Source organism: Octopus bimaculoides, chromosome 3 (assembly GCF_046866305.1).
Source record: "Octopus bimaculoides isolate indiv1 chromosome 3, ASM4686630v1, whole genome shotgun sequence".
Classification (NCBI taxonomy): domain Eukaryota; kingdom Metazoa; phylum Mollusca; class Cephalopoda; order Octopoda; family Octopodidae; genus Octopus; species Octopus bimaculoides.
The window spans coordinates 62,991,279-63,003,364 of record NC_142930.1 but is presented as its reverse complement, the minus strand read 5'-3'; the positions used below and the strand labels follow the sequence as shown (position 1 = coordinate 63,003,364).

At 26.6% G+C, this 12,086-nt stretch overlaps 1 protein-coding gene across 3 annotated transcripts in view; it reads left to right on the top strand.

The window, feature by feature from the left end:
• LOC106880651 (uncharacterized) overlaps positions 1 to 6,945 on the top strand; it is a 46,575-nt gene extending 39,630 nt beyond the window's left edge. For all 3 annotated transcript variants that reach the window (XM_052966421.2, XM_052966422.2, XM_089349055.1), the window contains one exon: positions 2,286 to 6,945. In XM_052966421.2, the coding sequence (XP_052822381.1) occupies positions 2,286 to 2,614 (329 nt within the window). In that variant the 3' untranslated portion in view covers positions 2,615 to 6,945. The remainder of the gene's footprint in view (positions 1 to 2,285) is intronic.
• The last annotated feature ends 5,141 nt before the right edge of the window (positions 6,946 to 12,086 follow it).

The window sequence follows — 12,086 nt, the reverse complement described above, 5'->3', positions numbered from 1 at the left end:
GGATAAAAGATGAAGAAAAGTACTAGTTATAATCATCCGCTCATAGATTTAAAGGATAAAAATGAATGAAGAAAAATCACTGAGGATATCCGTCTGCTCCATGCTAGTAGGGTGGAAAGTGGACAATGAAATAACAATGATGAATGTGCTTTTCAAAATATTATATTCATATATTTATAAGCAATAATGTTTGTGTTTAAATATGGTTCTAATAGTATCTCACAACTGAAAATTCTTTCTTTCAAATTCATTGTTAAATCTTTATTATAGTTAATAGTAAGATATAGGTGCAGGCACAGCTGTGTGATTAAAAAGCTCACGTCACAACCATGTGGTTTTATGTTCAATTTCACAAAGCAGCACCATGTGTGTCTTCTGTTGTTTCTGGCCAACTAATGCCTTGGGTGAAATCAATGGGCAGAAATGGCATAGAAATCCATGTGTTTAGGGGTTGTGCTTTTATGCATGAAAGTTCATTTACATTTTTCTCATGAGATTGAGCAAAATAAGTGTATTTGTATTCCTAGTAGACATTATTCTGCAGCTCTGTGCTTCCAAAGCAGTGGAATTAAATCTCCTTTACTTATAAAACAGGAAAAGGTTGTGACAAGAAAAGCATCTGGCCATAAATATTACCTCAGATAATTCCCTGTCTATCTAATACTGGCATAGAAAAACAGGTATAAAATGAATGAGTGAGAATGTGAACAACTTGAAGGTTTTTTGCTTTAAGTGGAGTACTTTAATCTTTAAAGAAAAGTAACTGATAATAGACTATTTCAGTATCTAATAATATAAGTGTGTAGTATGATTAACTCATACTACACAACAGAATCAATTAGTCAAATAGAAATAAGTTGTGATTTACAAAGAAAATATGGAATAGTTGAAATATTTTTGAAATTATCAAAGAAGACAGTTAAGTATTTATATCAGTCAATCAATCTAAGTTGTTTACATAATTGATTTTTAATTCTGTAGATTTTTTTAAGAGACTTTTTCTCACCTTTGATCAATATTTGTTTTCTGTTGCAATCTGAGGTATATGATGTCTATTTACTTGTATCAAGAGAGGAAATTTTTTAAATTTTTTTATATATATTGGTACCTTAGCAATTTGTTTTGTACTGCGGTATTCTTTTCTCTCTTTCTATTTCATGTAAAACAAATGTATATAAAATTTATAATTCTAATACTAACTTATACAATGGACATTTTTTAACATTAAGTTATCTTTACTCAGTAGTATAAAGGTCTTCAGTGTGGTTAATGGCTTTTATTATAATTTAAAAGTCACACTCTTTTAAGAGAAATCTTAAGATAGACATTAGTTAAAAAACGTTGGCACAGGTCAACAGTCACACCACTTGCTAGGAATAACAGCCAAATTACTCTCAAAATTACACGATATTGTTTTAAAAATAGGACCCATTGAGTAATTTAGTCCTAGATATACTTTTTGTGAAAAAGATGGAACATTCTTGACAGGAATACCTTTTGGTCATAGGTCTGCTCACTCTTTGCTGACCAGGGCCTATATACTTAGTTGACCATCATTACAATTTTATTTCCCATTTAGTTTTTGATCAATATGTTAAAGTGAGCTGAAATTCAATGAGTCACTCTCTTTAGCCAATCATTTAGAATTCTAATCAATTATTTTTGACTTGTGCTCTTATTTATTTAACTCTATTTAATTGAAGATAATTCTTATATAGTGTTTCAGTTTAATTTCAAAACCATATTTTAAGCTTTTTCACATTTACATTGAACACTTGCTTATTGGTGTTGGAGTGTTTCTATTTATAACACTCTAATTCTGACCAATGAAGTAGAAGCTAAGTAAAATAATTTTATTTATAATGCAGTAGCATAATAGATAGATCTACCAGTGATTATAATCATTAAAAAATGGATCATTGATCATAACTTCAATCTAAATACTCTACTCAAAATCAATAATAATTTTCTCACCAATTGAATGTAAGTTCATTATAGAAATTATCTGTTTCAATACACAAGACATGTCTATCTCTGAAGATGCTAAAAAATGTATCTTCTTGACATGAATGCTTGATTTTTAGCCAACATGTCACTCAAATAGTTAATTACTATTACTCATCTCTAAAAAAAAAAGCTCCCACAAAACTTCTTGTTCCTTATTCTTGATCAGACCTAAGTTCTTGTTAACTTCATCATAGTTTTAAAAATTGTGTTCATAATGTTTATATTTTTGGGACTTAACAATAAATAAATGTCTCTCTTTTTCTATTTCTTATTCTTAGATATTCTTGCACTTGCTGCTAGCATTCGTGAGCTAACTCTACTAACTAGAAAAGCTCGAACAACCTGTTGGTGTGCTCTCCAGATTGCTGGGAACAACTCACTAATTTCTAAAAATGGAATTATTGAGCAACCACAATACTTCTCCAATGACTTCAGTTCTGCTGGTGATAGAAAGATGAACAATATAGTTAATAAAACAGCTGTAAATTTACAAATGCTGCAACTGAAAAATGCTTTCAGTAACAGTATTAGAGTTCCATCCAACTCCATGTCGGGTCTTCATAAATCTGTTTCTCTTACCACAAATCCAGTACCAAATGCCTCTTAAAGGGAATAGCTGCTCACTCAAAGGGCTTATTTGCTTCAGGTCTTGGGAATTGACACATTTCTAAATAACAACAAATAAAACATGTTTTTAAAATTTTGAATATTAATCTTTTTTCAAAATTTTGGTTTTAAATATCAATTACATGATTTAAACTTATTTAAATTGTTCTTTAATTTTAGAATCTGCCTAAAATATCAAATATACAACAAACTTCAAACCTAGATTTCAGAGTTGAAATTGATTCAAATGAAAATGTATTCAGAATTTGTTTTTACTAGTCATTTATTTTTACTGTGATATTGTTTTGATAAATTATCAAATCTGTGAACACCATGACAGTGTTTTAAATATTGATTTTATATTGGTTTTATTTAATTTGTTTCTGACAACTTATTCAATACATTCTCATGAAAATCAACTTTGAATTTTTCTTATAAACATTCTGGATTATGCGGGAGTTAATTATAAATAAGCTAGCACAAAAATTCATTTGAGAAATAAGGATCCTAAAACTTACTGAATGGAAGCCTATTATTTCTTCTGTTAATTTAGGTTTTAAGTCTTTACTGTCTGTAATAATCATTATAATAATTATGATTATTATTATTGATATGATTATAATAGGCATCAAATTTTTTCCCTGTCTAAAAATTCTTAAGGCATCTATTTAGAGATGTGTACTTTCCCTTGATGTTTTTTTTTTTTCTCTATTATATTATTTATAAAAATTGTGGCAATTCCTGATTCCCCATCCTTGCTCTTTTTTTCAGCACAGCATATTTTTCTGAAAACTCTAACATTCATATCCTTTATATATTTTTTTTTTAATGGAAAGTAATTGTTTTAATATTAAGAGTATATTTTGTAAGTGGAAAAGAACATGATGAAGCCTGAAAATCTTATTCACTCATCAAAGTATAATTTACACATATTACTGTGTATCCTTATATGTTTATTTTTCTTCTATAACATGTGTTAGAGATTGTATTCAAACAGACATGTGCACTGTTATATTTAAAAAAAAATGCATCAAAGACACTGAAATATCAAATGCACACTTTTTTTACATTTAAATTCATTCACAACTGTTCAGTGTTCTCTATTCTCTGCTGGAGTTTAATTGACATTCCAATTTGTAATAACACTGGCTTAATGGATGACAATTTTTATCTGACTGATATAGATTTACAGTCTTAAAACAAACATTTGAAATCTATGGTAGTATCTAGCTGAGATATTTATCATAAGGCAACTTTTAATACTTTCAAAAATTATTGAATACAGATCTGTTGTTATTTTATTAACTCTTGCTTAAAATTTAAAATACATTGTAAAATATTTCTTTACATTTTTTAAAATGTAATTTTAAGTTTTTATTTATTGAATATGTCATATTCTAGTTGCATTTGCTTTCAAAATTTTTTGAAATGTCTTACCATATTTAGTGTATTATCTATTTAACAACTCTACCTAGATATCAAATATTCCATTTCCTGTTTCACATTCTTCTTTGGTATTATAATTTCATTTCAATTTTATTTAATTTTTTAATGTTAATAGATGTATATATTTAATTGTTTGAAGCTGCCTAACACTTTTAGGAAATTACTTTACATTTAGTTAGGAAAAGCTATTTAAGAATCTCTAAAAATTTAATTTATTTGATTTAATTTTTATTACTATTTCTATCATAATTATCATGACTCTCTTATTAAATGTGTTTATAATAAAGTTTTACCACTTTATCAAAAAACAATAAGTATTTCTAAGACATCATAGCTATAGAGTTGACATTTTGATGATTTTGTGAGCATTACATTTTTTAAAAAATATACTATTTACATTTAAAATTTCTTTAACTGTCAAATATATCTCTGGTTCTTTTGACATTGCTTTCTATTAGATGGGCTCATTCTAAAGGTTGTTTTTTTTTTTTTTCTTTAAAATTTTACATTTTGTCAAAAATTAAAGAAACAGTAAAAGATTGAATGGAATTTTGATCTGATACTCAATGAAACAATAGGACAATAGCTGATTCAAATGTAAAAATATGGCTTGTGAACTAATGTTCAAGCTTATATTTTAAAAATATGTGGAAATGGCTTACCTATTTGTAAATTCTTTGAGTTTTGTTTTGTTCTGACCTTTTCCCTTCTGTGTTGTTAAATTTTGAATTACTTAACTGAAATTAGATTTCAAACATTTAAACAATTTTTTTTTCCTAAATTTTATAAGGTTAAGTGTTTCAAGCAATGTTCTGTATTAGTTAATTATTACATTTAGTTATGTAATAGACAATTAACACCAATATGATCTATGCAAGTGGAAACTTTGCTATAGGATAACTTAGTCTATAATATCTGCATAACTGGATTTGTTTATTTATTACTCTCTGCATTAAGCTGATGTTAGATAGTGGAGTAGAAATCTGTCTTTAGTTGCTGTTTGTATATAAAGGGAATAGGGAATTTTTGGTTGGATTGTTAATGTTATTTCAGTTATAGTTGGGCTACCAGAAAATTCTTTAATGTAGCAGCTTTGTTGCAGAGACAGATTAAGCTGAGAGAAAAATAAATTTCATTTAGCCTTTTATTTTTTCTCTCCATTTCTTTGAATATGATATGTGTTCTTTTGCATTTGAATTGTATTGTGTTCTGGTATTTCACTCTTGAATTTTAGTAGTCTATAGTTTAGGATAACCTCTAGGTGCAAATGCTTTGATTAAATCTTTTTCTTTTTCTTTTCTTTTTCTTTTTTCTTTTTTTTTTTTCCAAAATGAAATTGTTAATATTATGAGAAGGACCAAATTTATGTATCTGCTATTTAAATGCTTTTTAAAAAAAAAAATATTTATTAGAAACTGATGTATTCTATTGATAAATTTTATTTGATCAGTTTCTCTTTATCTATATCTCAGAGCTATTGCTTTGTTTGATTGTTGTAATTAATAGTTTCTGACATTCAGATTCACTAAAATTTGAAACAATTGTGATTGTATCATGTTATTTAAACTTATATTCTCTACTGACATTGGGCTGTTTAAATATTGAATAACCTGCAATTGTATTAAACTTGAGTTCCAGTTAACCCCACATTTTGTTATGATTTTCTAGTCATAATACTGATATATTTTAATTTGTTCCCTCCCTCAATGACTCTTTTGACCTATAAGGTAGGCATGCTGTAAGCATTTGAAGCATGTAATTTAATGCATTGTGTTGCTTATTCATTGAAGTTGAATTGGAAAATATATTTATTTTGAACTTTAAATATTGTAATCAACTATATTTGCATACAATTATATGCAATTTTATGCTTATTTTTGATATAACTAGAAAATCATAATTGTATTAAAAAATTTGGGGTTTAGGCACTGCACATCTTAGTGATGTTTATTTCATCTTTTATTTTCAGTCATATTCTATAGTCAAATTCATTAAAAAGACTCCTATTTTTCTAAGAAAACTACAACTTTCTTCCTGTTTATCACTCTTAAGATTTACTCCAGAAAAACAAAGTTGTGGACAATGCTAAAATAAAATCACTCATTAAAAATACCTTGTAATTTATTCAAAACACTTTCAAAGAATTAGTTTTCTTTATATTTTTCATGTTACTGCCAAGTTGAGCACAAAGCTTATTTTAGTATTTATCACCTCTAGCTTTCATTCCCACCATAGGCCATAAAGTGGATATTTGAATATATTTGTGATTTGTATATTTAAATGTGAGCAAAAGAATCTCTAATGAAGTAAAATAAGACAATTTACAATTTGGCTTCAAAATTAAAACAATTGTAAAGCTTGCTATAAATGTCACAATACCACCAACCCGATGTCATAGCTCTTTGGAAATTCAGTCAGGTCTATGTGATGATAGCAAGCTAATAAAATATTATGTGTGTTTGTTTTTTCGACATAGTCGAGTCATCTGTTTGAAATTGAGAGCTTTTCAACAATACATTTTATATGCCTTTTCATACTGTCATAACCTATTCAGAGGCTTTAGTTGGCTTTTGGTTATTTTCAGTATTCTGATGAAAACTTCCATAGTTATAAAAATATTACAATTTTTAAAAACAAATTTGTATGCATAATTTCTTTTTTTTTTAAATTCTAATTTATTTTGTTCATCTAAAATTTCAGAAATGTTATTCATTATATAATTTGCATATTCTATAGCTTCTCTTGATTTTTTTTTCTTCTTCTTGTCTATTAAAATTGTAGACTTGATTCAGGTACCATGACCAACTTTTTCAGCATTTTATATATAACCCTATTACAATTTAGAATATTTGTAAGAGATTTAATCACTTTCAAAGAAAACAAAAATCCATATTCATTTGGCCTGGGTTGGAACCTGGGCATAATAAATCCATTCATTAAAAGAATAATGTAGAATGAAAACATTTTCTATGGTAAATACACATATAAATGAACCACAGTTCTACATTTTTTTTCATTAAAGTCAAAGCATTTTATAATTCTAGACTCACAAATTTCAACATATACATCGTGTATATAACTCCATAAGAGAAATTTCACCTTATATCCATATTTATATCTTCATCTTAGCTCTTTATATATATATATATATATATATATATATATATATATATATATATAGAGAGAGAGAGAGAGTAGAATGCTGTTTGTCTATTTGGCTGACTAGAGGAATTATAAAAAATTAATTTTTTTCCTAAAATAAAACTACTGGAGCTACATAATTAAACATCCACTGTGAAATAGGTATACCTCTTTTTCAAGCTTAGTAGTAAGTTATTTTTGAAATTGTGTATTAGAAATTACTAGTTTTCTTTAAAATAATTGATCAGACAATATACCTTTTCTCTAAATTAAAAATAATGTTCTCTAGATTTTCTTGAACAGTTTTTCTTTGCAATAAAAGAAGTATAATAATATCTTCTTTTTTTAGACAAGGTTTTTAAAATTAATTTTTGATTTAGTTAGTGCATAAGTAATTGTCTTATTTGGAGAGAGAAAATTCAATTTCTAATCTATTAGTGGGAGATAAAATTCTGTAAAATAAGGCCAATACAACATTGTCTATGTAAAATTATTATATCTAAATTTAGCTTTAGAAACTAATGAGCTGTTTATTATAGAATAATTTTAAAGATTTGATTTTCCTTTCAGAATTTCATTTAATTTTACTATGAATTAATCTCGTTGTGATAAACTTTCTGGACTTTAAAACTTTTTCTATAATAATGTAGTTATCAGGATATCTTTGCATTAACATATTATGTATATCTATTTAATATGCTATAATTTTTTAAATTATTTATTACAGAAAAGAAAAACAAAAACACCATTTCCTAATTATGTATTTATTTAAGCCAGAAGAATGCACTAACATTGTCTTTTGCTTGTAAATTTTTCTATGTAGAAAATTTTGACTTTTAAATTATCTTATGGATTTAATATGATAGTATTTCTCAATAAGATATTTTATCTATTTCTATGAATGCTAGGTTAATGATAAAAATATCTGACATAAATAACTGTGTAGAAATTCTACTCTAATCATTTTATCCAGCTTTTAGAAATACCTACTATTTTTATTAACATTTGTTAAACTTTACCCAATTTTTGAATTGGCCCTTTAGTTTTGCTGTTATCTTTGTTTTTTAGTATTATATTTCATTATTTTAAGGTAAATTTTTGTTGCTTAATTATTTTTGTTCATTGAAAGAAATATCCTGTATGTATGTATGTAGCACTTGTTTTATCTTGGAAAATATTGGATTAGTTAGAAATATTTTACTTTTGTTATAAATCATTATTATTACCAGTTAATATTTTTTTAATATTGTAAAACTTAGTACCATTAAGTATTCTGCTTTTTATATTTATATCACTCTGTTGCAGATTATTTTTTTGTTAATTCTTGTCTAATTATAAATATTTATTGCTTTGTGTCCCTATAAAAAGGTATCCTGACAGCTGGAATATCACTCTTATTACACCTATATAAAAATTGAGCAACTTCCAAAATTAATGACAAATTCTTCCTCTAATGTTTTGGAGGTCTGTTAAGCTCTAAACTATCTAATAAATTGTGGTAACTTCATCTGTAGCCACAGATGTCTTGTCACGAAGGAAATCTCTAGAGGATTTCATCACCATTTTTTAACATCCTTTTAAAATATGAATTTAACAGCCTTCCTGAATTCAGTTGGTTGTGAGTCATACCCTCTTTTATACAGTTCATTTTTACTAATAGATAGCTGTCTTTAAGAAGAAAATGATTTAACTTTTGAAAATTTAAGTTATATGGAAATCAAAATTTCATGAAAAAAAACGCCATTAGTTTAACTTCTTTTTTTCTTTTTTATTTTAAGAAGTTTGCTATTTTTATCATTATTCTAACTAAAAGAAAAAGGCAATGATCAAGTTCAAATAATTTTAAAAAGATAATTTAAATTTGTCTCCCTCTGCTACTTTCATATTTTATAACAGGCAGTCTTGTTTAAACTGAACAACAATTCATCTCTTTCATTACACTTTATAATAAAGAGCCTTAAATCAGTCCATAACAAGCTATCAATAAAATACTGCTATCAGTATGTTTCTGAATAGTGTGTCCTTTCCAAACCATTTTCAAATGTTTCTCTCTCTTGCCTTGACTTATTTATCTATTCATTGTTTAAAAAGGAAAATTGCAGCAAACTGGTAATTACAGTTTAGTCATTTAGTTTTCATTTTTATTATTTTTTTAGTAAATACACATTTTAACACAAACATTACATTGCATTAAGTTTTTTTTTTTTGCATATCTCATCTTTTACTACTAGCATGCAACTTAAACATTTGGTACCCAGTTGAATGCATTGTAAATAAATCTTCAATAGTGCAATTTGGGTAATTTTAAAATGTGTTTGTAAGCAAGTTTATATTTTTCATAAAATGTATTTTTGTAGCTATTAGATTCTTGATAATCCATTTAATAATGTTGGAATATACCTTGCTAATTTATTTTCCAACATTATGTGCTGGCTGAACCAAATAATGTTTATATTTTCTTTCATTCCAACTATTATTCTTTATCTATGACCATCCTTCAGTTTTTTTAGTTTTATGGATTATTTATATCAAGATCCACATGTTATTTGAAATAAGTATTTTTTATTTTTTATTGTTTATTCTCATTATTATTTTTAGCAGCAGCATATGGCAAACTTTTCAAATTTGTATACTTGGTGTATTTATTTTTTTAGTTATTCTTAAAATTATGTAACTACATTTTTAAAAACTTCTGGAATAGTATTATAGCATTTTAAATGCTCTGTATTAGATGATATTACTATGTACAGCTAACTAATCTCAGATTTCGTGTCCAGTTCTGAATTACCTTTCACAAAACTGGTTTTAAAACTATTCACTTGAATATCTTCGGTTCTGAACACTGCTGTTTTCATCTCAACTGGGAGAATGAGAGCATTAATAGTCAATTAGTAGTCCTGTTTCACTTGTTAGATTCTTTGTTTCAAGGTTTTGCATTTTTGTTGGAAACAAGTTTTGTTAATATAAATATCTCCATATTTAATCTTAGATGTTTTCCTTGTTAATTGCATATCATAACATATCAGTTTCTTGGCATTGGTGGTATATCTAGTTGTAAACAGAATGAGTTAATATTTAATTTTAATTTATTAATCTTCTTCTACCCATTGCTAATTAAGTTTGTGGTTTCTAGTTGAATTCTCTATTATTATCATGTTTTAGTCACATATTTTGTCCATTCTTTTGGTTCTTGTAGTCCTTCTTTAATCAAATTTCTGATATTAAATCTCTGGGTTTTTTTTATTTCAAACTTTTTCATCAAACTGCTGTTTTTTTTTTTTTATACCAACATAATACTTATCAATTCTTAAAGTGAGACCAAAATAATTATATTTGTATTTAAACTAAATGTATTGTCAAACGACATAATCTTTTGCATTAACTTGATCAATTTCTTTAAAGGTTTTATTTATTTTGCATCTGCTAGGATAAATACATTGTAGCTTTTTGGCCTTCCTTCAAATGTTTTTACTACTTATATCAACAGCTAGTTTGTCTCTGGTCTGAAAATAAAATGATGGGAAACCTTTATGAATTTTGAATTACATAATTATGTAGATACCAGTTTGACTTTTTTTTTTTTTAAGTTGTGATATTTTCAAAAATAAATGTTGGATTACTGTTTTGTAGATTAGTACTTGGAATTTTTCTGATTCCTTTACAGTCAGTTAAACAAAATATTTCTTTCTTTATATCTATTTTTGCTATGATGCTATGGTAATTGCCAGATTTAATTGTAGCTTGTGTAATTTTTTTTTTCTCACTAATCTATTTTGTTGTTTTAATATTTTCTGTGCTTATTGTTCACAGTATTTTGATATTGCTTAAAATTTTTCTTCTTCAGAAAATTTGTTTCTATACAAAATTAGAAATTTTTTATGTGCAAAGTTAACACATAAACAGTTAGCTACAAATTTCTTTGTATAACCATTTGGTTCCTGTTTATCTAGTTGCCTTAAAACAGTGACTCTCTTGAAGGTGCTGTATGATATGTTGGTATCTACTCTGTTTCATAAACAATGGTCAAATTGTCTTGCATGTAATTGATTGTAGGCAGCAGAAATTTTATCTTAGATCTTTTTATGCAAAAAGAAAATATTATGTTGCAGCAGTATTTGCTCTTGTTGGAATATAAATAGTTTATAGTTGCATGTGAATCAAAAGTATTCAGTACTATGGTGTGGCTGGATGTTGAAAATAGCATTATGATTTATCTTAACAAGTATTTGACACTTTTTCTAGAAATATAAAAATATCACTTTTTCCCCAAAATATATGGCATATTTTATTCACGTTTCTTTACAACTCCACATTCTGTTCTGTTCCACTGAGTACACTGTCTAATAATCTTTAGTAAAATAGTTGATTGTCATTGTTTTAGCAAAGGAATTGTATTGATTGTTTGTGTTGAAAACAAGTACAACTTTTTAGTCATTTTTGCATATCTCATTTCTAAGCAGAAAATGCAATTTCATAAATATACATTTAATGTTAACTAAAAGAAAAAATAATTGCATTTGAAACAAAAGAACTTTAAAAATCTGAAATTACAACCTTTTTAAAGACCGGTGACTTTTATTCAGGACAATATCATCTTGTGCATTTCACATTGTGACAATCAGTTGACAAAGAGCTGTGTTTGTTTGGGAAGTATAAATCTGGTTCCATTCTGTATTGTAGCTGTTCAGATGAATAGCATGACTAAGTACCAACACCAACAACTCTTACTGATGACAACATTTTCTTTGTTTTTTTGTTATCATTTTAGTCATTTTCTGTATAAATGTCATGCAACTAGTGAAGATGTGCAAATTTTTACTCTGTTTATATCACCCATTCTGACAGAAGCAGCTTTTCTAGTCTTCCATATTCATTACCTTAATTAT